At 52.3% G+C, this 23,122-nt stretch overlaps 8 protein-coding genes across 8 annotated transcripts; 4 read left to right on the top strand and 4 right to left on the bottom strand.

Annotated features, from left to right (window-relative positions):
• Positions 1-593: 593 nt before the first annotated feature.
• J4E83_004549 (uncharacterized protein) lies at positions 594-1,019 on the top strand (the record flags this gene model as incomplete). The annotated part of the gene is made up of 3 exons (XM_049331477.1): positions 594-674; positions 730-790; positions 901-1,019. 3 exons carry the CDS (start codon positions 594-596, stop codon positions 1,017-1,019), a joined length of 261 nt encoding a protein of 86 aa, XP_049189251.1.
• A 1,218-nt stretch (positions 1,020-2,237) lies between these two features.
• J4E83_004548 (uncharacterized protein) lies at positions 2,238-3,304 on the bottom strand (the record flags this gene model as incomplete). Its single annotated transcript, XM_049331476.1, has 2 exons — positions 2,238-2,506; positions 2,578-3,304. The coding sequence occupies 2 exons, from the start codon at positions 3,302-3,304 to the stop codon at positions 2,238-2,240; spliced, it is 996 nt and encodes a 331-aa protein (XP_049189250.1).
• A 2,628-nt stretch (positions 3,305-5,932) lies between these two features.
• J4E83_004547 (uncharacterized protein) lies at positions 5,933-7,454 on the bottom strand (the record flags this gene model as incomplete). The annotated part of the gene is made up of 2 exons (XM_049331475.1): positions 5,933-6,362; positions 6,415-7,454. 2 exons carry the CDS (start codon positions 7,452-7,454, stop codon positions 5,933-5,935), a joined length of 1,470 nt encoding a protein of 489 aa, XP_049189249.1.
• An 833-nt stretch (positions 7,455-8,287) lies between these two features.
• On the top strand, positions 8,288-9,929 carry J4E83_004546 (uncharacterized protein; the record flags this gene model as incomplete). Its single annotated transcript, XM_049331474.1, has 3 exons — positions 8,288-8,301; positions 8,352-8,610; positions 8,664-9,929. 3 exons carry the CDS (start codon positions 8,288-8,290, stop codon positions 9,927-9,929), a joined length of 1,539 nt encoding a protein of 512 aa, XP_049189248.1.
• A 654-nt stretch (positions 9,930-10,583) lies between these two features.
• J4E83_004545 (uncharacterized protein) lies at positions 10,584-12,059 on the top strand (the record flags this gene model as incomplete). The annotated part of the gene is made up of 4 exons (XM_049331473.1): positions 10,584-10,785; positions 10,869-11,333; positions 11,387-11,778; positions 11,832-12,059. 4 exons carry the CDS (start codon positions 10,584-10,586, stop codon positions 12,057-12,059), a joined length of 1,287 nt encoding a protein of 428 aa, XP_049189247.1.
• Positions 12,060-17,553: 5,494 nt separating this feature from the next.
• On the bottom strand, positions 17,554-18,561 carry J4E83_004544 (uncharacterized protein; the record flags this gene model as incomplete). Its single annotated transcript, XM_049331472.1, has 2 exons — positions 17,554-18,357; positions 18,394-18,561. 2 exons carry the CDS (start codon positions 18,559-18,561, stop codon positions 17,554-17,556), a joined length of 972 nt encoding a protein of 323 aa, XP_049189246.1.
• A 551-nt stretch (positions 18,562-19,112) lies between these two features.
• Positions 19,113-19,891, bottom strand: J4E83_004543 (uncharacterized protein; the record flags this gene model as incomplete). The annotated part of the gene is made up of 3 exons (XM_049331471.1): positions 19,113-19,357; positions 19,416-19,474; positions 19,815-19,891. The coding sequence occupies 3 exons, from the start codon at positions 19,889-19,891 to the stop codon at positions 19,113-19,115; spliced, it is 381 nt and encodes a 126-aa protein (XP_049189245.1).
• An 830-nt stretch (positions 19,892-20,721) lies between these two features.
• On the top strand, positions 20,722-22,881 carry J4E83_004542 (uncharacterized protein; the record flags this gene model as incomplete). The annotated part of the gene is made up of 1 exon (XM_049331470.1): positions 20,722-22,881. One exon carries the CDS (start codon positions 20,722-20,724, stop codon positions 22,879-22,881), a length of 2,160 nt encoding a protein of 719 aa, XP_049189244.1.
• Between the last annotated feature and the right edge of the window lie 241 nt (positions 22,882-23,122).

Raw genomic sequence — 23,122 nt, 5'->3', positions numbered from 1 at the left:
TGCCTTCCGCACCCAGCAACTTCCCAGCTGGCTTCCAGCGTAGCAGTTTCGTCACATGGCTGCACCGTGCCTCACCCAACTCCAGAACCCATCGTACTTCGACCACCTGGAAAGCCATGGCAGGGATCAATCACAGGAAATCGGTTCTCAGACGACCAAGAAATGGTAATCAGAGCTTCAGTCTCTCGAAGAGTTTTCCTAGGGTTTGATGTTTCACAAGGATGCCTGAGTTGCCCGGGCTACATACGCATCATCCAAAGAACACGATGCAATCATGCTCTACGAGCCGTTGCAGATACATGCCTATGCAGCCACCACTGCGAGTTCTATTACCTAATTTCATGAAGTCTTCATTAAACAAACTCGAGCTCATAATGATCGTGAGGCAGTGTTGTACGTGGTTGTGACCCGCTCTGCAGGTACGTTTCTCCACCATGACATCACAGCAAAATACATCATCGCGATGACACAAATTGATCGCGACGAGAACTTCTTACCCCTCATACTCACACTCACAAATCTTCCACTGCTCTTACTTTCAGCTCAAGCCCAACTACTACTACACCAACCAAACCTTACTCACATACTTCATCATGCCTCGCAACGGAGACGGATCCTCAGACAACGGCCCCATCGAGGTCGGCAAGGACGCTGTCCACGGCGCCTCTGGAGACGTACGTACCCTCATTTACCATCGCACATCTCAAGTTTGAGACTAACAGATACCAGTCAACCCTCGAGCACACCAAGAACAACGTCGCTCCCATGCCTGAAATCGAGAAGGGCGAAGGTACGACCCGGCTGCCCCACCTACCCCTCTCCGCATCCCAAGCTCTTTTCCAAACCACAACGAAGGAAGAAAACATAACTGCAAAAGACGCAAGCACTGACACGACGCAGCTATCGAAGGCATGAACGCCTCTGGCGGCGGCCTTGCACCAAAGAAGGGCCACACCGGCCAGGGCGCCCCCGCCACCGACTCGAACAAGCCCGCGCCTGTCGACCAAGTCACCAAATAAGCTATCACCACCAGAGCGAAGAGCGACAGACGTGCGCTCGGCCTCTAGGGAGAACATCCCCGGTACCAGCAAGGGGTCTGGCTAGCTAGCTAGTAAAGCAAAGCAAGGGAGTAACATCTACAAGTGACAACGGACTTTTGCGAGTAACATCGGTAGTTGCGTTGCATTGCATTGCATGCTTGCAAGCGGCGTGGGCCCCTAGATAGCTACGAAAGTAACGAATGGAAGTCAAATAACTCAAAGACGATCTCCTTAACAGCATGTGGTTCTAGATTCCTGTGTTGGTGGGGCCAAAACGCGGTGTGAATGTTCGTGCGGTGTACATGCTGTTCTCGCATGCCATGTTCCCTGCGACGCCAAAATGGTGTTGATGGCTTAGTAGACCTTGTAAGCGAAGGCCGATAAACCTCACGCACAATCGCGAAGGCCGAATTTCACGTTCGTCCGTCTATCATAGGTACGGGACGAGCTGAGTCGTGTGAGAATTACTCGACTGCGCCATTCGTATTGACGGAGTCCACGGAAGCCAGACATCCGTAACGGCCTATGAATAGACCCTGTGTACGTACTCCGGTCACGTCATTAGGCGACCTAGAAATAAGTTGGTTCTCATGTCATCGTGGCTGCTGGGCAAGTAGTTTTGAGTGGAGGCGGCTGGCGTCAGCCTGCATGCGAAGTCAGTCTCGCCTCAGCTGAGCCGGAGTCCGAAGCGGAGGGTTGGGATGCTTAGCGTGGGAAGCTGGAAGGGGGCAGAATCGTGGAGAATCGGTGGCCCTGGTGGAGCGGCAGTGGGGAACTTTGGTACTCAACAAAAAGCACATGCGAAAGGGTAGAGCATCAACAACATTGAGGAAACATCACGATGGGACGAAGTAATGAAGTGGTAGATCGTGGTATTTGGCTAGATAAAGGCACCAGCCCTTGGTGAATTTTGTCCGCCATAGCCTATCCAGGAAGCGATATCCAGAATGGTTACCAAGTCTAAAACGAAACTGTTGCTACAAGAGTGTACACGCTCATGACGCCGTCCGACGCCCGGTAGTGATGCCACACTCCATATTTTCCCAACCCAATGCCCCTGTTAACCTCAATGACCGAACCTTACGCCGACCCAATTGTCTAGGCCTGGAAGACCTCATCATTCGTGATCCACAGCCACCATCCACCAACTCGGTTTGCTTCTTCGCCCCCTTGGTGGATCTCTTGATGGCGTCAGTGCTAAAGTTGTCCCGCTGCGAGGGCCTCGTCGCTAACCGAAGTTGCGCCAGAGGCACTCTGCAAGTCGTTGAACTTTGCATCAAAGCCGTCAAGAAAGCCGTAAGAGTTTGAGTAAGAACCGTGGTCAAAGGATGTTGGACCGAAGGCATCGACTGAAGAAGAATCGACCATGCTAAAAGGGGGTTCCATTGGGGCAGTCGTTGTTGGACTGCACTTTGGGAACGGGTCGAAGTCGAAGAAGTTCTCCATGACGACAGACTTTTCGTCGACTGGAGCGTAAGGTTGAAGAGAGAGAGGTAGGCCCAGGTCGCCCGTAGAGAGGCCCCCGAAGTCGACTGACACGGCAGGTCGCACAATATCGCGGCAGGATATTGTGTCGAGTCGAATTCGGGAGAAGCCTCAAAGCTTGATGGGGGAGTCTCAGGTTGGCACGATGAGTCACGGGGTGAGTCCATCGAGTCCATTGACTCTGGGCTGGGGAAGGAGGTGGGAATCTGCGCAGGGCAGATGGTGTCGAAGGTGTCGCGGGGTGGTGTAGCGAGGTCGAACACAGGTTGTGGTGCTTCGCCGGGGTACTTGGAGCGGAAATATCTTAGCTCGGCCTCCATCTCAGCCATCTTTTGTTTGTAGGCCTGCATGTTGGCCTCGAGCTCGTCCTTCTCGGTCTGGAGGACTTCGTATTCTTGGCGCTTCCGTTCGCGGGAGTTGTGGGCGGCGAGGCGGTTGCGCTTTACACGCTCGATGCGCCGTTGCTCCTTCTCGTCCTCGGTCTTGGCCCGCTTCCGTGGAGGCAGGCTGGTCTTGGGCTCGGGGAGCACCTGCCCCCACGACTTGCGCTTCTTGACGGGTTTTGAGCCATTGCTCTCGGGCGCTGGTGTTTGTGATGCTTCCGATGAGTTGGACGAGTGGTGTGCGGGTGAGGGTGAGTGGTCGTAGTTCTCGATCATCTCCATTTTGATAGTAGTAGGCATGGCCTCGACTGATGGTGGGGGAAGGGGCGTGGAAGTCATGGCGGAGTTGTTGATGGTTTGGGAAAAGAGACTAGAGTCGAAGGTGTACTGAGCCATGGTGAAGTCGATGTAGGATGGAGCTCTGAGTGGGCATAGTGGGTGATTATCACTAGAACCCGGGCTGTGCGGCGCTGAGGACAGGTGGCATCTACGGACCCTTTAATAGGCAGCTGCCAAGCGCACTTCTGGACCCCTTGAACGCTTGCCCGCATCGGGGCCGAGCTAATTGTGCCCACTCCGACACACGCCCCCCTACGCTAGGAACTCAGCCATCAGCCGCGGGCCGTCCATCGTTTCACGACCCAAGTCAGGGGAGTGTGTTGCAGTCGTCTTACAGCTGCCCGGATTTCGTTCCTGTGTCGCTGTGCCGTCGCTACCAGTCTCAGAGGGCGGCGCCGCTCCTCCACGGCCTTCTGCCCCCTTCTGAAGCAGGCGTAAACGGCCTCATCCAACTCCGACGTGCAGTCGCGGCGTAGCACAAGCTGATATTAGCCTTCTCACCGACCCACCTGTATCACTCGCTGCACCTCAGTGGCGACACGAAACAAGTTCAATGTAGCATGTCGTAAGATGCCGTCAGCCAAACCCAATACGCCCTTACGCCGCGCTGCATCCATCTCCCTCCGCATCGTCTTCACAGTCACGCACACCCCCCAAATTATTGCGTGCAATATGCTCGTATACTTCACCCACGGCACGTGTAGATGAAGGCCCGAAGCCATTCCTTCTCGAAGCATCTGCACCCCATAGTTGCAATCTATTTGGCCGCGTCGCTAACCATTCCACCCACACATCTTCATATCCCCACACAACCTTGCAATCTACAACCACCTTCCATAGTGCGACCTACTGCCGGAAGATTTGCGCAACCTGGGGTAAAGTTCCTTTGTTCGTGGAAGCACCGGGAATGTGCATAGAAGCTTAGCCTTAGCTTCCTTTCTTTATTGCTGCTGCAAACTGAAGCGTCACACGAGGCCCTTGGTTTCCGGCTTTATTCAACCAAAGCATCCCTGGTGGGTTTCTGGCTGTTTCCATTCGGACTTCACGAACATGTGAGACGGAGGCTCTCCGGTAGTAAGAAATGACAAGCCGGTGGTTCGTTAAGCCGCACTCATCATCATGCGGCACCGAAATTACTTTTGCCTTATCGTCGTCTGGTCGTCCCATTGTCCGTTGCCACTACGCAATGGACTGAATGCGCAGGATTTCGAGAACAGGATTCCAGTCTCGAATAAAGACGGGTTGCGTAATACTAGGCTAGCGTCTCGAGCGTGCTTTGTCGTGGACATCGTGCGCTGCTCCACAGGCCGACTCGTCACCGTTTCAGGCACCAGAATTCGGACCTATCGCATCGGAACCGCTTCCAATCCAACGGTCCAGATCTTACTCGTCGCGTTCTTGACTCAGTACATGGGATCTACCTCAGTAAAACTACCGCCTACACGGCATGCTCCAATGAGCTGTACAGGACTACGTGCGGCTCTGATTAGTATTCCCATGGGAAATGGCTCCTGTTCATCGTCAGAAATCATAAGGATGTCGGCTGACTTTCATGAAGCCAATACGGCACGATCCGAGATACGAAAAGGGGAGCATGCTCACGACGACCGCGATCATTGCCCCCTGGGTAGCTGTCTCAGTACCAGATCATCACAGCAATGATACTGCCGCCTACGCGTCCTCGTTCAATGCGGGCCACGTAATGGCGACAACCAAGAAGCTTATGGATGAACCGGCTCTCGTGTATATCGAACCTAATCAACCAAAGCAGAGCTGATCTAGGCGCCGATATCTCCATCAAGACCATTGCTGCCACGCACACAGTGCCAGCAACTATGCTAAGCATCATTAAAGAAGTCTCATTGTCACGCGTACATTTTCAGGCCGCAGCACAAAACGAGAAACCAATATAACCACAAAAGTCATTACGATAGTCTTCGTCATCACCATCGTCATGTGTGCCTATGTTTCATGTGCAATATGTGTTCTTGAGATTCCGAGCATTGATGCCTAGATCACTTCGACAAGCGTTTGTATGCCGGATGGTCGCAAAGCAAGCAGCGTCAAACTGCTGCCTATGCCAGCTCGGGATACTCATGAAGTAAGCAAGAGTCACCTAGGGCAATCGCCAGGCTAAGCATTAAGAGTAAGATGATGCTTAAAGATGCAGGTTCAGCTTAGATACGTACATGAATAAAGAGTGACCTATCATTTTCTCAAACTCGTATACGCAAAGCCAGTCAAGTATCGACCTCAAGAAACGGGACATGTTGTGTGCAAAGGCGGTCACTCGCTGTCGCATGACATCAAAAAGGCGTATACGACCAGGCAGTGAACAAAAAGATGATGGAAGATATGTCGGAAGTTCTCTATCAAGGAGCGCCTGGTGCTCCGTCTATGGTCACCGTAGAGCTCCGACATAAACGTAGTATATCAGTCGAACACCGACATGATTAACAATGAATCGAGATGCGCCGAAGGTAAAAGACTGATAACCATGACCGATGAGGTTGTTGCTGTTAAGAGGAAGCATATACTGAGGTGTATCGAGTCGTACCCCCAGCCTCAGGTATGGCAACTATTTTTACATCGTTCGCAACCTCGCCCCGTCCTGGAAGCAGCAGTGGTATCTAATGAAATTATGTGAGCACAACAGTTTTGGGACATCAATGTAGTTTGAATGTCTCAAACCGGAACGCCCACGAAACCAATCTTCGGTTTCACTCTCGCACCGTCAGTGCTCTCTCCGCCCCATTGGCTGCGCCACTCTTGTTCTTCAGCCTTGATCTGCTCAAACGCTTGTAGTTCTTCGGGCTTCATGTTCGACTTGTCCTCGTCGTCCAGGGTCGGTAGACCGTTGGTACCGACGTCAACGAAGTCACCGTCGGGCCCAGGTATGCCCAGGCCGGCGAAGGGAGGTTGTTGGAAGACCGAGTCGACCACGAGATACTTGCGACGAACGAGTGGAGGTACGTCGGTCTCTTCCGCAGGAACCTCCTCCCAACGTGCATGGGTGGGTTGTGTGACCTTGGGATAACACATCAGGTTGGTATGTGGGTCGTATACGCCCGTGAGATTTGCTTTCCGTAGCTTGGAGAGGTTCGAGTTGAATCGACTAGGGTATGTTAGTCCTGGTAGTCATAGATTGGTGTAAAATTTATGCATACCTTGCAGCGCGACCATGCTCAAATTGCCAGTTAGCAGAGGTGATGTTGACCTTCCGTTTTCCAGGGGCAGGCTTGCCATTTGCAGTAGGTACACTGGGCACACCGGTGTGATAGACACTACTGGCACCATGCCAAGCGACGTATTGGTTCTTGTTGTATGGCTCTCCTGGAGGTGGAAGCCTGTCGTTAGGGTCTGCAAGTTCACCCTCTACTGCGCCACTTTCCTTTGCTGCTGTAACGTAGTAATCGTCAATGACCCTCTTGCCGCCGATGATGATGCGCGCGCCAAACTCGCGGAAGACAGATCGTGCTGTGACGACACCGATGGCACGACCCTTGTAGGAATGAGGTATGATGTCGCGGTCGATCAGGTCCCTTTTCTCAGCGTCGTCGATGATGATCTTGTAGAGCTTCATGTGCTTGGTGAAGAACAGATAACTGTCCCTAAACCCACAGCATCGAGCCGGTTCAGTCGACAACATGTACTGTCTGTCGCCCCTGCCCTTGATGGTGAATATGCGCACGCGATAGTCTCGTCCACCCATGAGGTTACCCAGCTTGTCGACCTTCTGCTCGCCCTCTTCATCTTCTGGTAGGTCAACCTCATCGTTGACTACGTCCATCATGTTGCCCTCTTTGTCTATAGGAACGCGCGTGGTATGCGACGGCCCTCCCTTTGGAGGCCTTCCTCGACCTCCACCAGACGGTCGTCCCCGCTTGCGCTTGACGGGCGTGCCGCCTTCGGAGTTGTCGGGCTCGATGACATTCCAGTCCGGTGGCCTGTTCTTAGGAGGGCGACCAAGACGCTTCTTGCGCGGAAACGGCTGGATAACTGCTGGAGAAGGTGAACGCTCAGAGGGTGCGGCTTCCTCGTCGCTTCCCTGAGCTGCTGATTCAGCATCCTCTTCCTCTTCCTTGGGTGTGTCGGCGCGCGATTCTGGTGCATCTATCATATCCTCGTCGCTGTCTTGCTGGGGTGTTGCGCTGCGAACAGGCGTGCTGCGACGCGCTGCAGCTCGCGATGGGCGGCCGCGCGCCATTGTGGCTGGTCGAAAACGGCGTTGATGTGGCGCAGCTCAAGCTAGCAGCAGCTGTCGCGATGTGTTTGCAACTACAACTTCGGGATTCGGATGCAAATTGGGTGAAGGGCGGTGTCGGTGGTTAGCGATGCTCTTGCACTCCAGGAATGCTAAGGACCGCGACGTGAAAGAGCTAAGCAAGGGTCCCGCGCACGGCCCACAGTCATCACGTGCAAGCTCAAGCCAGGCGTTTTCGTCAACGTCTTCCCCAGACTAAACGTACATTCTCCAATACCTCACAAGTGGCCATCGTTGATCAAGCAATCATACCCACTGCAGTAAACGATGTCAATACCTGTCATGTCCAAGCAACGGCACGACCTCGGGAAGCCCCAAGCATACCGCATCTCCACCTAGGTATTACGGGAATCATGAGAAACGAGCTCGTTGAACAGGTCTCTTCAACATCATACCAGCGAACATGATGCCTGGAGTTATTTCTCTTAGAACAAACGGGTTCAGAGTATTTTATGAGCGCGTCGTCTGCATCCGCTCGATCTGTAGAGGGGTTGATCCTGCCAAAACCACCATACGCTCTTGGAACTTGCCACCTTGAAGTACACAGAGTCAACCCGGCAGGACCAGACGTGTATATCAACAAACATGGATCAGATGTCAAGAGCGCCGACTCCAACAGCTTCCACACACTCGTGGCCTCATCCGTTCGACTAACCCCGTAGCCTCAACCACACTGCCGAACCTACAGTGCAGGACTGGGATAGTGACGAACAGCCACCATGCCTTTTGATCGCATCATCAGTGCCAAGAGGAGCTTTACCGGTATCTTCTCTCGAATGAGTATAGCTCCGTGAGTCGGAGATGTTCCTATCTCTGCTTTGCTATGCTGACATTGTCAAGTCCCTCGCCACCCTGCTCCGCTAAGCACAACGAGAACAATGCACCAAGCTGTGAGACTCCAGGACCGTCCTCGCCTGTCGCGAGCTCAACTATACCTGATTCTAGCGACGAATCGCCTATCAGGGAGAGTCCATCAATGCGCAAAGGTCTAATGGGCTCGTTGCGAAAGCAAAAGCTGCGGAGCATCGGTTCTTTACGCAGCTTGCGCTCACCTACCAAGACCAAGCAGTCTGATATATCAGAGTGCCTCATGGATAGTGTAAGTATCTTTCCCCACAACAGAGAAACGACCACTGACTCTCTGTCCTCTAGAGTCCGCTGACCCCGAAGCACCGCCTCAACTCATCGCTTTTACTCTACTTCGAGGAGTCTCCCCCAGACAGACCAATATTCGATCTTGACCGCATGGACCCCCGAACCTCGAGTCTTTATGTCCACCATTCCTCGCCGGTACCGGTCCCACCATCCTATGAACAGATCCCGCAATCGCCTGCGGATTCATCGCTCATACCAGATGGAACTGTTCCACTATCACCAGCACCTATCCAGAAAATTCTGGACTCAGAAAAGACCATGATTCATTCGCCACCAGCATACACCCAAGCGTACGAACCAAGTTTGGAAGCGATGAGAAAACCAGCTTCAACAAAAAGCGCTCTGTCTGACAGTCTTCGGGAAGCTGCAGTCTACTTCAATGAGCCCCTCGTTCGCTTTCCAAACCCAGGATCCGACTATCTGCCTATCGACGATTGCTTTTCACTTCCTGCTAAGAGCGAAGACTTAGGTCAGACATCAGCCCGAGAGGATCCGTCTGGGGTAGATCGTATCGATAACTCGCCAGTCTACAACAACCCGGATAAGCCATCAGAGGATGCGACCACCAAGGTCTCCAATGAAACGAATACAGACAGGACACCAAAGGAGCATGCACAGCTTATCCTTGAGAATGGCTACCAGGCAAGCGTCTACCGTCGAGCAGACGGAGAGTGTCGCATGAAAATCAAGCTGCTTGCCTTTTGCAATGAAGATGACGACGACGACAGTGGATGGAACAATGAAACGCCAATCAGGTATGCTGCCGCAGAAGAAGAGAAGCTGGCATCACAATTGAGCGCTATTATTCGGGATGCGGGGCTTACCTCTGTGTCTGACAGCGAGCTCAATGAGGCGTTTGCTACTGGAAAACTTCCAGCATATCTGGATGTTGACCCAAGTTGGCACGTCGCCGAGGAAGTGAAGATGGGAAAGCGTGATAGTTCCTGGGGCGAGCATACTGGGCTCTACGACGGTAGCGGCTATGGATCAAGATCCAGCTCCCGACCTGTGACTGGTGTGACTGAGACGGCCGACGTACCTCGTACACGTATCCCTGGAGCATTCGTCGACCACGAAAACGAAGCGCCTATGATCATCCGCAGGCTGTGGGACAATACCTATCCGCACAGCCCGGATACGGACTCGCCTGTGAAGGCTATCGTGGCTGATCCCGCAATCTCCGCAGCGCAAGAGCAGCACAACAACCCCTTGCAAGACTACGAAGCCTTCCAGGGCATGTTGGATCTTGGTGGCAGTGCATAGATCATCGGGTACGCACTTCGTTATGCAGGGTCGTTTAAATTCGCTGGGTCGGGTCGGGCCCTGAAAAGTGTGACAGTGACCGATCAGGAACGGTACATCCGGCATCCTTCCCAGCAAACAGTATTCCATCGATAGAGTCTCCATAGTTATCAATGCAGCCCACAAGTTTCTTCCACATACGCGTCTTCCAGCTCATCCCACACATGCGCAGCGGGGCGTTCGCGTGCCCCAACTCTCATGATGGCACCACTGTACCCAATAGCCGTACCTGTAATCAAAGCTCCAGTCCGCAGATCATCCGAGTGTTGCATCAGTTAGTCCAACCAACGGTAATCGAAAGCAGCGAAGATCCGGGCTCCAGAGGGTGTAGGAGGGAAATCAGGCCATGTCGGCTCATGCGACTTACCCGAGTCTGGGACGGTGACTGGGGTGTGCAGTGGAGTTAGCGAAGATGTGCGGAACAGCTCGTACGATGTTTAGTATTTTGGGTGGGCAGCAACATGATCTAACACATGATGATTATGCTGTGATGTGAGACGCCGCTGGTGTGCCGGCCTTGCGCGAAGAGTACTTGCTGGCGTGCTTAAAGGCGTGGTGGCGGGCGGCTTCGAGGCTGTTGCGGTGTCCCTCGGTTTGCCCCGCGTGAAGTTCAGAATGCCAGGCCAAATCCATGCTTCTTGTGGGGAGAACGCCAACGACGTTGTTATCCTTGGCTGCGGCATCATCGGCTTGTGTACCGCGTACTATCTCACAGAAAGTGGAAATACGGATCCAAAGAGTATTCATCTGGTTGATTCGAGTCCGAAGTTATTCCATTGCGCGTCTGGCCTTGCTGCGGGCTTCCTGAGTGCCGATTGTACGTATAGGAGCATACGTCGCGTGCAACCTGCGCGCGGCGCGTCAACCAACTCCTGATCGCTTTATCTGACTATGAAGTAGGGTTCGCCCCATCCGTAGCTTCCCTCGGCGCGTTATCCTTCAAACTTCACGCCGACCTCGCGAACGCGCATTCCGGACGTACAACATGGGGATACTCGCAGTCCACCGGAATCTCCCTTTCACAAGACAGCGAATCGGCCATTGGCGGTAGCGGTGAAGACTGGCTTGAGAATGGAACGAGTCGAGCACAATTAGCGAACCACAACAAGCCCTGGGAAGAACAGGCTGCCGGACCAGAATGGCTTCGGCGCACACAAGAAGGCATCATGGAGGTTATAAGTAGGGATGGGACGACCGCACAAATCGATCCGTTGAGATTCTGCCAGTGGCTTCTGAAAGAAGTTCAGAGAAGAGGGGTCACGATACATCAGCCCGCGACGGCGACAGCCATCATCAAAGACTCAGAAGACGTGTTGCGCGGTGTGAGAATATCAGAGGGTGATGACTCCGAGTCGGAGACAGAGTGTAAGGTCCAAATCATACTATCCAACTTCACATTTGCTAACTAGCTGCAACAGTACCGTGTACTCGTCTCGTAATAACATCCGGTGCATGGTCTCCACGCGTCTTCAGCACCCTCTTCCCATCCTCGAAAGCGCGCATCCCCGTCTCCTCGTTAGCTGGCCACTCGCTGCTCGTTCGAAACCCACACCACAAACCCGAAGAGCTTGACAAGGAAGTCTGCCACGCAGTCTTCGCGACAGATACACTTGGCTTCTCGCCAGAATGGTTCGCGAGATTGGGTGGAGAGCTGTACCTGGCCGGGCTCAATAGCACAAACATACCTCTACCGGAGGTTGCAACAGACGTACAAGCTAGTACGAAGGCCATCGAGCAGTTGAAACAGTGTGCAAAAGCTATGATGGTGAATGTTCCGGGCAAGGATATGGAGATTTTGAGGGAAGGCTTGGTAAGTTGATACTGAGACTAGAACGCTGAACCAGTTTGCTAATCGCAGGATAGTGCTTCCGTCCAGTCACATCTAGCGGCCGACCCATAGTATCGCGGATACCGGACGAAAAGCTCGGAGGCATCAGGACGAAAGACGAAGGGAATGGAGGTGTTTATATAGCGGCGGGCCATGGCGCCTGGGGCATATCGCATGCGCCTGGTACTGGACTTGTTCTGTCAGAGCTGATAGAGGGACGAGAAGCAAGCGCGAATATTGAGGCGTTGCAATTAGCATCGTAAAGTGCTCTTACTCAAACAAAATGTGTATTGGGTACTCATCAACTGGCTATATCGAAACAAACGTGCTGGCCCTGTGACGAGTATGGAATCAGGCTTTTTGTCTTTGGCATCATTCAGTGCACGATGTCCTTGGAGTTAGCGCAGGACTGCGCCGCACGTTCGCACTATGACTCCGCAGTTGGTCTTGTCGAATCGTCACACAAGCTACTATAGCAATTCCAAGCAAAAATAATGTCTACGAACCCCGCCGACGAGGTGGCCGCAAGGAAACGAGCTGAACGCGAGAAGAACCCCATCCATATCGAACAACTGGACGCAAGCGTGTTGGCTGGTACGTTTCTAGTCAAACAACTACTTCGACTTCCTTGCAGCTAAAGACCATACGCAGCACTACCAAAGGATGTGAAGATACTATCAATCAGACAGTCCGGTGAAAGCGCGTGGTGTGAGAGTTTCCGCATCGATGCAAACCTACAAGATGGCTCGGAAAGGCAGTACTTCGTCAAGGTAGGTTGTGTGTCTTGTCACACGAAAGATCCCATCTAATAGGACCGCAGATCAAAACAGGCGAACTAGGAAAGCGAATGATGCAAGGTACCTACGAATCCGAACTACTTTATCACTCTTACTGCCCCGAACATGTTCCAACACCAATTGCCTGGGGAGCCTATAAAGACCACCCGGACACATGGTTCTACATCTGCGACTTCCACGACATGGCGATGGTGAAACTGGATCCAAGTGCCTTTGTCGACATCATTACTGGGGTGCACAAAGCAAGTATGGGAAAATCATCGCTCGGCAAATATGGATTCCACATTCCAACTCATCTTGCTCACGTACCGAACAACAACACATGGGAAGATTCGTGGGAAGTCTGGTATAATAGAGCCATGCAGACCATGTATGATTTAGAGAAGAGCAGATACGGGATAGACAAAGAATTAGAAGTCATCTTCGAAGCTCTCTGTTCTAAGGTCATACCCAGGTTGCTCCGCCCTCTGGAATCCGGCGGTCGCTCGATTGAACCATGCCTCTTGCATTCGGATCTCTGGCCTGGAAACTGTTTGCTGGAGAAAGAGATTGGTAAGATCATTATCTTTGACTCATGTGCTTTCTGGGGTCATAACGAGTGTGACTTGGGTAGCTGGCGTGCTCCGCGGTACAATATGGGTGAGGAGTTCTTTACGTGCTACAAGGATATCGTGAAGCCCTCGCAACCAGAGGAAGATTGGGACGATCGCAACAGACTTTACGCCATGTTAGTACAGTCCCATGGAGGGAGGTGTTTTTGCTCACGAGGATTAGTCGCTATGATCTCCTGGTGTCCGCGCTTTATCCCGAAAAGCCTGAGTTTCACGATAGGTATGTGTAAAGATACTTGCGTTCGAATGTCAGGCTGACTGGCTTCAGGGCCAAAGCTGAGATGAGAGGGCTCGTGAAGAAGTTCCCTGGCGGCTTCGAAGACTGGGAAGCCCGACAAGTGTCTTCACCACGCGACCTGTAGAGGTCAATTGCAATCTCGTCAATGGCTGGCTTAGGTCCGTTCGTTTGCACTTTTCACAGTGACTGCTTACCCCGCGTTTGTGCTCGAAGCAACCGTGCCGCAAGACTAGACTGCAGAGACGTCAAAGCGTGCCTTGTGAGTCAGGTGCCACCCTTCTCTGTCGTACCCTGTTTGAGGCATTCAGCTCTGAACAACACGGCTGCCCAATCAGAATGGTCAAGAATGAAAGTAACGAAGCCGCGGAAGAAGAAGGGGTTGCGAATAGGCTCGCAGACCAAGAAAAAGAGGGCGCGAATGTCGAAGACACTCCATACACCACGTTCACTCCCACTCAAAAGCGACTATTACTAGGTGCCTGCTCTACAGCAGCGGTATTCTCAACAATCTCGTCGTTCATATACTTCCCCGCAATTACAGCGATCGCAAACTCATTGCGGGTTTCCATCGAACAGGTCAACTGGTCTATCACCTCGTACTTGATAGTATCGGGAATCGCACCCTCGGTCTTCGGCAGTCTGGCTGACGACATCGGTAGACGACCCGTACTTCTTTTGACCCTCTGCAATTACGTCGGGGCAAACATAGGACTGGCTCTTACGCAGCACTATGCGACTCTCATAGTGATGAGATGTCTGCAAAGTGCTGGTGCTTCAAGTACCATCGCGATCGCATTCGGTATCATCGCAGATATCTCGATACCTGCAGAAACAGGATCTTACGTGGGTGTGTTAATGGGTGCTACCAATGCTGCACCATGCTTGGGGCCTGTCATAGGTGGAGTAGTTTCAGAAAAGCTATCGTGGAAATGGATCTTCTGGCTCTTGGTCATCGTTGCCGGAACTTTGCTGGCGACACTTACCCTCTTCCTTCCGGAGACCGAAAGATGCCTTGTAGGAAACGGGAGTCTTCAACCAGCGCGCCTCATGAACAAATCCATATATTCGCTCGTATGCCGGCGTAGTACCAGGCCTCCGGCAGCTGCATCTTCTCGTAGTCGTGGTTCCGCCTTCCTAGGACCTTTCAAATCACTGTCGGCTCTCAGGAACCAAGCCAACTTCATCGTCATCTTAGCTGGCGGTATCACTTACACCATATATACATGTCTCGCAGCCTCCCTCTCAGCAGCAGCCATTGCGGAGTATAACCTAAATTACCTCACTGCCAGGTTAACCTACCTTCCAAACAGCATTAGCGGTATACTCTCGTCGTATGCGTCTAGCAAACTTCTCAATCACGACTACAAAGTCACTGCGCGCAGACCAGGCCTCCCAGTAACGTCTCAATCAGGCAACAAATTCCCGTTCGCAAAGGCTAGACTGCAATCAATATTTCCAGTTCTAATCGTCAGTACAGTAGCTACCATAGGCTGCAGTTAGGTATTGCACACAAGGTCGCACATCGCTATACTGCTAGTAGTCCAGTTCTTCTCCAGAGCGGCTCAGGTATGTATTTTCGCGACATGCAGAACGCTGCTCACAGATTTGAATCCCGGGAGAAGCTCAACTGTACAAGCAAGTTATAGCCTCGTAAGATGCGCTCTCAGTAGTGCTAGCGTAGCGGCTTTAGAGACCATAGTGCGCCAGATAGGATACGGGTAGACTTTTACCGTCTTTAGAGGCTTAGGACTTTTGTGTGTACCCATACTTTTCTATCTAAAACAGAAGCGTGCTCTATAAAGCAGAGACTTCGTCATTAGGCAATAATAGGTGGCGGGATAGTCGCGTCGCAACCGTAAACATAACGCGTCTAGGCTGAAGTTAGCGTCCCGTGCTGCCTACGATGCCCCGCGGCAGGTACCTTACATTAACACACCACGTCTTCAAGATAACATTACCTGCCATTAATTTGCTCTTCAGCATAAATTGCAACAATCCGAAACACAGTTCATAACAGCGCTCCGCCGCACATCGCAAGGATCAGCATTGCTAATACCTATAACGCTCAGTCATTTACTGTTTTAAGACATCGCTCAGCTCAATACCAAGGCCAACAGTCTGCCCAGCAGTACCTAGGTATCAGCCACATCAACCATATCAATCATAACAGGCATCAAGGCCAACCCGAAGACCCAGCCAGAGATATTCCAGCACTCCCCTTTACCAAAAGTGAAGGGCTCCTTCAGATTAATACAAGTCAGACCTAATTTCTCCGTCAACGGCCTCCCCAACTGCTACCTACAAAATGCGCTAGTTCAAGAATCAAACTATGTCTGTCTTTCATATACCTAGGGCAAACCAGAGAACGAGTTCCCTATCAAGCTCGATAGAAAGCTACATTATGTGCGCCAAAACCTCTACAACTTCCTCCAAGCAGCACGCCAGCGTCTCACTTTCTGCACATTGTAGATAGACGCGTTGTGCATAAATCAAGCCAATATCAAAGAACGAAATCATCAAGTTCAGCAGATAGGTAATATCTTTGCTAGCGCGAGATTAGTCATGTCGTAGCTAGGCAATAATTTCAAGACGCAAGAATTCGTTCAAGCGGTAGGGCAGAAGTTCAACCGCCAGGCCTAGAAGACTTAGAAGGATTTTTATCACAGCAAGCACGGTAATTCACCTCAGGAGAGCAGCTCTCAGAACGCAGAGCCGGACTCCAGCAGTCGCTCCGTCCCAGCTTACGATCTCAGTCAAGAGAATTCGTACAACTCCAAGATCTCAGACTCTTCACTCATTAAAAAACATTACAATCTCATTGCGAACAATGCGTACTAGCAAAGGGCCTAGGTCGCACAGGAAATAATGCTAGCAAACGCGCTAGTAGTAATAGCTAGAGAACACGTCATCAACTTCCTGCCACTCGCGTACTACTGTGTGCACTCGACAAAGGAGTTACATTTTAGTTCTATCATAGAATATGCGTATCTGTTGTACTAGTCACAGGACGACTACCTCAAGAATAGCCCCAGCTGCTCGATCTTGCAGAACAGAAGGCGGCAGGCCACCCATAGATTAATATACCTCCTACAATAGTTCCAAGGAAAATGTTGCACACTTCAACAGAACCGCATTTACTCTTTACTAGCGCTTTGCAAGGGTAGCAACAAGGTCAGGGTCAACTATAATAGTCCAGATACCGAGCTCATCATGCAAGTTCTAGATGCATGCAAAGAAGAGATGTGCTTCTGCACTGCCGCCATCATTGCTCGCATTGTAAAAGGGCCTGACTTCTCCCATCTAGAACAAGAAACTTACGCCATCACTGTAACGCATGACTTCAAGCTTCAGGCATACAGCTCGGACCTCGAAATATGTCCATCATGCTCTCAGCAGGTTACTCAATCCCGACCTGGTGTGTACTTTTGCTTGCACTGCAGTTCCGATGTTTGCCAACACTCTCAGGGGCATCTCTTTTGGGATAACACTCGTCGTGACGACGTAGTAGATCGCTTTCGGCGTCGTGCTGGTCTCCTATGGTTAGCCAGATATGATCTCCGCGAGCCGCGCGTGCTGTGTAGGCCAGGACAAGGAATCGAGATCAACCGCGAAGAGGTCGAAGGCGAGTTCTACACCTTGCGATTTTCTCTTGGTACACTCGTCGATGTCAAGGGTGTCAAATTTGAGACAAAAAGCACGTTCATTCATCGCACACGTGTCGTGGTTGATCACAATATCTGCTCTTCGGCATGAAATCATGCCTAGGCAGAGATGCTGGGTGTGTACGTGCTGTATCCTAGTATTCAGCACGCATGGATCTTGGCAAAGCCTGGGTTATCGTGAAAACGATATCATTATGACTAAAGCTACCTCCACCGACCAAATGACTACATCAGCGGAGTACGTGAAGAATGGTAAACGCTCTCAGACGCCCCAGATATGTAACAATGTACCTGATGCAGGAACGTCTTTGTGGGACCAGTGTCTTTCACGCGTGTCCCAACTGCCCTTTTTGCACATATTGCCATCCTATGCATCTACCTCTGTGACCACGTCCGACGGCGGCTCGCCTCATCCCAGTCTGCATGGCTCGGTCTCCTTCCGCAATCATTCAAGGAAAGATCCTTTCCTCATATACATCCTGGCCATACTGAAGATAGGCTTTGACTACCACGTTGCGTCCTTGAGTAGTGAACCCATGTTTGATCTGTCGACAGAAATCCAATACAGCGGTGAGATTGCTTGACTTATCGTCTTCGACCAGGCCGTCATTGTTGAGTTTCATCTGCTTGCGGGTGTCGTAAGTGCCGGCTGCGCCGCTGATCTTTGTAATGGTGAGCTTTTGTAGCTCTTCCAAGCCCAGGATACCTTGGAATTGGAAGTCATGCAAGAACATGTCGAATGAAATTGGACGGATGGAGAACGTTGTATTGCCACTCCCAGGCGTACACAACAATGGCGAGTAAAGTGTGACGTTAAGCTCGCGAAGTCGTGAGAAGCGCTTGATCGTGGAGGAGTTGACTTTATTGCACCTTTGCGTGAGCTCGCGGGCGTCCTCTTCACTTCCGCCGGGCTCGTCTTTGAGGAATACAATCCCTCGCTGCCCGTTCACGTTCCTTGTTTTCGCCTTTCGAACATAGAGATGCAGGGATCTTGTCTCCAGTGAAACCATGATCCTACTGAGAGCTGTACAGTCGTCGAACTCGAAACGCGCTGCCTCCAACAAACAAGAGAGCAGATCACTTCGCAGGCTCTTACTGGTGAGACAAAGAGACGGCAGAAACGGTGAGTGCTTCCTCTTAAGTCGGATAGACTGCTCATGGTCCTCAGAGAATCGCAAGTGTGGCCAATCCTGACAGGCTATCGATTGCTTTTCGTCCAGGAAGTACTGCTCGTAGACCATGCATCGAAGCTCCTAGTCAAAATCGTCAGCTAATGTCACAGTCAGAACCGGTACGATGATAACACGTACAGCAGGTAAAGTCATGAAGGGGTGGAATGCGGGTTGGTGAAGTAGCTCCTCAACATATGGGTTGAACGCGATCAGGAGCTCTTCAAAACCATCTTGCGCATCGTCGACGTCCAGACAATTGGTCGCATTATTCAAAGCCGGCGCCATGGTGTTGTTGGAGGTGAGGCGTGTCGAGCGGGTGAAACACGCGTGGTAAGAGCGGAGTGCGTTTACTACAGACTTTGGAAGGCAAGAGCGACTAGAATTGGGAAGTAACGGAGGATGTTGTTCGGCGCGCTCTCTCACGTTGTTGCGGCTGACAGCGGTAGCGTCGTAGTCTGCAGAGTACTTCTAACTCTGGTGAACGAGGTAGTCGCGTGAAATGTCTGGGTACCTACATATGTACGTAGAGGCGGCGCGCTAAGGCTATCACACTAGAACTCATCCGGCCTGGTCACCCAAAGTTGCACACCTGGGCAGTCCTGTTGTAATGGCACTGCCAGCTGAATTCTAGACTGAGTCGAGGTTTTTGTGTGGCACCTCGAACAGCTTCGTCGAGAGATGCATCGGCTGGATACAGACATGCTTGCACTACCGCCCACCACGAGTTAAGTAGAACAACTGAAGATAGTCAAGAACAAGACTATCAACTGATACTTTGTATATTCTCGTTGATCAGCTAGCACTACTAACATGCTGGGCACCTCGAAATTACATCTCTACTCGTCATCGTCGTCGTCGTCGACAACAGGTACAGGGTCAGCTTTGCCTGTGGTCTTAACCTTCCGGTCCTTCTCCGCACCGGCTGGCTTCTTGCCTTTTGGGTTGGCGTCTTCATCCTCGTCGTCGTCTTCCTCGGGCACCGCGGCGTCGTCATCATCGTCGTCGCTCACGTCGTCTTCCTCCTCCTCTTCATCATCCTCATCATCTTTGGGCTTGGTGCGCTTGGTCTTCTTCTTTGGTGCTGCAATCGAGTGTGAGAAACTTATGTTCGATGATATTGGGTGAAGGTATTGGCTTACGAGGCTCTTCGGCGTCGGAGTCGTCTGAATTGAAGTTTGATCCGTCAGACTCGTCATATCTACGTGACATGTGTTAGCACTGTGATGAAAGTTCCATAATCGAAAGTAAAGCGCAGCCCAGAAGTCCTCGACACTCAAAGGAGAGACGTGACCGCCGAGCGAATCCAAGTTGAGAGCGTTGTGGGGATTGTTGCGAAGCGCCGTCGCGTCAACCGTTTCTCCATCCCGAAAGCCCGGGCGTAACAGCGACTCCGCGCCTGTCAAACTTTCGTAGAACTTGGTAACAAGCCCAAAGATCCTAATTCACTTTGAAGAAGGAAGGCGATTGCGATGCCTTCAAGAGGGGATGCATGCGACGCGAAGTGCAAGGGCCATGACGTCAAGGAAGCGCCGACTTACTCTTCTTCCTCTTCGCTCTCATCACTTGGGAGAGCGACAAGCTCCTCCTCCTGATTCTTCCTTTTTCTTGTGGACATTGTGTCGTGCTGGGGAAATTTGACAAAGGTTGGTAGGTCAAGGTAGTGTTTTGGGGTAGGGCGAGAGCTGAGAGCTATGGAGAAGCTTGCGAGCGGGGACCCAGGGACGGGCGCCCGGATGAAATAGACACCACCTACGCAGGCCCTACCAAGGAGGCTGGGAAGCCAGGGCTCTTGCGGGCTTTTGCTCAATGGCTTAGTTCGGGCTGTTCGGGTGTGTCCAGGTTAGCCAATCATTGGCCATGTGGTCATCACCCGCATGGGAGCACCGGGACGGGGGCACACAAGCGTTGCGCTGATGTTACTTTGCTGCAGGTACCGCTCAATGTCTGTTGATATGAGAGATCCGTCGAGAGTGTCGCAAAGAAATACCTCGCAACGGCAATTGTAGGATAGATAATCGTGAACATTGTGCATCCAACCAGCCTCCACAGTATAGGAGGGACACAAGAACAGCTACGCAGTGTGCTCCTTTATGTCAAGTCATTTGTAACTACAGGAATGCGTCAAATGCAGCTCATATTTGTTCCATATATGTAGAATTGCATATGAGATCCCTTCGACGGCTAGCAACCTGATACAGCGTTGAAGGCAGCAGGCTCCCATAGTCACGGTGTTGGCCATGTGTTCGCAGCTCAAGGTGCAGAGCTCTGTTCCCAAGACGGTCAAGCTCACCCCACTTAGCGCCAGTCATCGCTAGTGCCCCTCCCGCGGTACCGCGTCTCATTCGTGCTGCCTTGCCGACTTTACTTTCTTACTCTCGATCGTTCCTCAACCGACCCGACACAACGCTCGTTCGCACCCGCGCCCTACGTTCCCACACGCCCAATATGTCGGCAGCTCAGGTCGCAAGAGGACCGCGGATCAAAGGTCTGAGCGATCCCTACCACTATCAATCCAAAGCAACGCAACGAAGCAAGGCGCCCGTGGTGGCTGCCACCAAAACCGCGAAACGTACATACACCTGCTGCGAGAAACCCGAGATAGATACTTCCGACAATGAAGTCTTGTGCTACAACTGCGGTGCTGTCCACGGCGAAAACAACATCGTCTCCGAGGTTACTTTTGGCGAAACTTCGGGCGGAGCAGCCATTGTCGAGGGTGGCTTCATCCACGCCAACCAGCGTCACGCGAATTCCATGGGCGGCACTATGCGGGGTCTGGAGGGCATGGGGAGCAGGGACCAAGCTGCGATGAATGGCAAGAACTCCATCGTAGCTCTAGGCGCATCTCTCAACCAGCGCGAGGCCGTCGTAGAACAGGCTTACAGCTGGTACAAGCTCGCCATGAACCACCGATTCATCCAGGGTCGCCGCATGAGGACCGTTGCCGCTGTCGCGATCTACATGGCGGCACGGAGACAACCCGAGAACACGCTCATGCTCATCGATCTGGCCGAGAAGATTCAGACCAACGTCTGGCAGCTCGGAGACACGTACAAACAGTTTCTGGAGATGTTGAAGGAGGACGACCCCGCACAGCTCGTGGGCACAAAAGCCGTTCAGGAGATCGAGCCGTTGATGCTGAAGTACTGTCGAAAGCTCGAGTTTGGAGAGGATTCTCACAGGGTCGCCGACGACGCCTGTAGGGTCCTGAAGCGCATGAACCGCGACTGGATGGTGCAAGGTCGTCAGCCGGCTGGGTTGTGCGGCGCCTGTATCATCATAGCCGCCCGCATGAACAACTTCCGCCGGACCATCCGAGAGGTCGTCTACGTTGTCAAGGTCGCCGACTCCACCATCACCTCCCGTCTATACGAATACAAGAGGACACAGAGCGCGGCTCTCACGGTCAACCAGTTCCGAGAGTTCGGACCCCGTCTCAAGGTCAAGGCTCAGCCTCCTGCCATTTGGAGGCGCGCAGAAAAGGAAGAGCGAAGGGAAAAGAGGAGGCAACGAGCAATTGAGGGTGGCGACCCGGATACTACAGAGAACCAGTCGGGAGATAGCGAGGCAGAAGGAGGTTCGGATACCGCACCAAAACGCACGAGCAAGAGGCGCAAGTCAAATGACGGTTCATCTCAGCCAGTTGCGACCCAGACGGAAGCTTCTGGTACACAGAATAGCGATCCATCCTCGGAGTTAGCGGCTCTTGACGGCAATACGGAGGCGGTCCTGGAGTCTGTTGTTAGTGCAGTCGAGGAAGTCGAGGCTGGTGAGACCATCGACCCAGACTTTGTCATGCCTAAGAAGCGTGGCCGACCACCAAAGAAGCCGCGAGTGCCCGTCGTGATCGCCGAAGAGGATCTCGAAATTGAGCACGAGCTTGAAGACGAAGTCACAAATACCATCAAGGACTGGGAGGGTATCTTCAAGGAAATTGCCAACAGCGAAGACCACGAGCTACTCAGGCGTTCTGGCTGGACAGCAGCAGAGATGGCCCGCGTCGCCGCCGACACCCGCGATGCCGTCCCCGTAAACACAGATCCTGAGATTGGTGAAGACGAGTTCAACGACGACCCCGACGTTGCCACCTGCATCCTCAACCCCGAGGAAGTCCGCCGCAAGGAAGCCATCTGGATCACGGAGAATGAACAATGGCTGCGCGACCAACAGACGAAGATGTTGCAGGCCGAACTCGAGGCCGCAGAGGACAAACCCAAGAAACCCAAGCAGAAGCGCAAACACCACCAGATGGGCGATGGCAATGTTCTTGAGGGTCAGCCTGCGGCTAGCGCAGCAGACGCTGCCCACAAGATGCTCAAGAAGCGCGCCAAAGCTTTCAGTAATCACATCAACTACGACCGACTCAAGGAGTTGTTCCCCGGTGGTCACCCTTCTGCGAGCCCATCTGCCAGCGGTCAGGGTGCTAGTTCGGCTTCAACACCTCAGGCTGTTGTGCAGCAGCCTGCGGATATCGACGCGGAAGGCGAGGAAGAAGAGGAGGAGGAGGAAGAAATGGAAGAGGTAGAAGAAGAAGAGGAAGATTTGGAGCACAACTATTTGGAAGACGATGATGAAGGATTTGCTAACGAAAGCTACGACTACTAGAAGTTTTGTCCGTGGTTCTTCTTGGGAGTATCAAGAGGTTGGCGATTGGTTTTGCATTTACATGGCGAAAAGTTTACTAGATATCACGACCTTGGTCGGCTATCTCTCACGAAGTATTGGAGCGTGCTTTTACAGCCGCGTTGGCTGGAAATTAGATGCGGAGTATCTTGGGGTTGAGACTTTGCATATATACCCCCGCTTGCGAGCGCAGCATAGCATCATGGCAATGGCGTTTAGCATT

Source organism: Alternaria metachromatica, assembly GCF_023757995.1.
Source record: "Alternaria metachromatica strain BMP 0045 chromosome Unknown scaffold_8, whole genome shotgun sequence".
NCBI lineage: Eukaryota > Fungi > Ascomycota > Dothideomycetes > Pleosporales > Pleosporaceae > Alternaria > Alternaria metachromatica.
The sequence above is the reverse complement of the archived record's forward strand: the minus strand, read 5'-3'. Positions and strand labels throughout refer to the sequence as shown.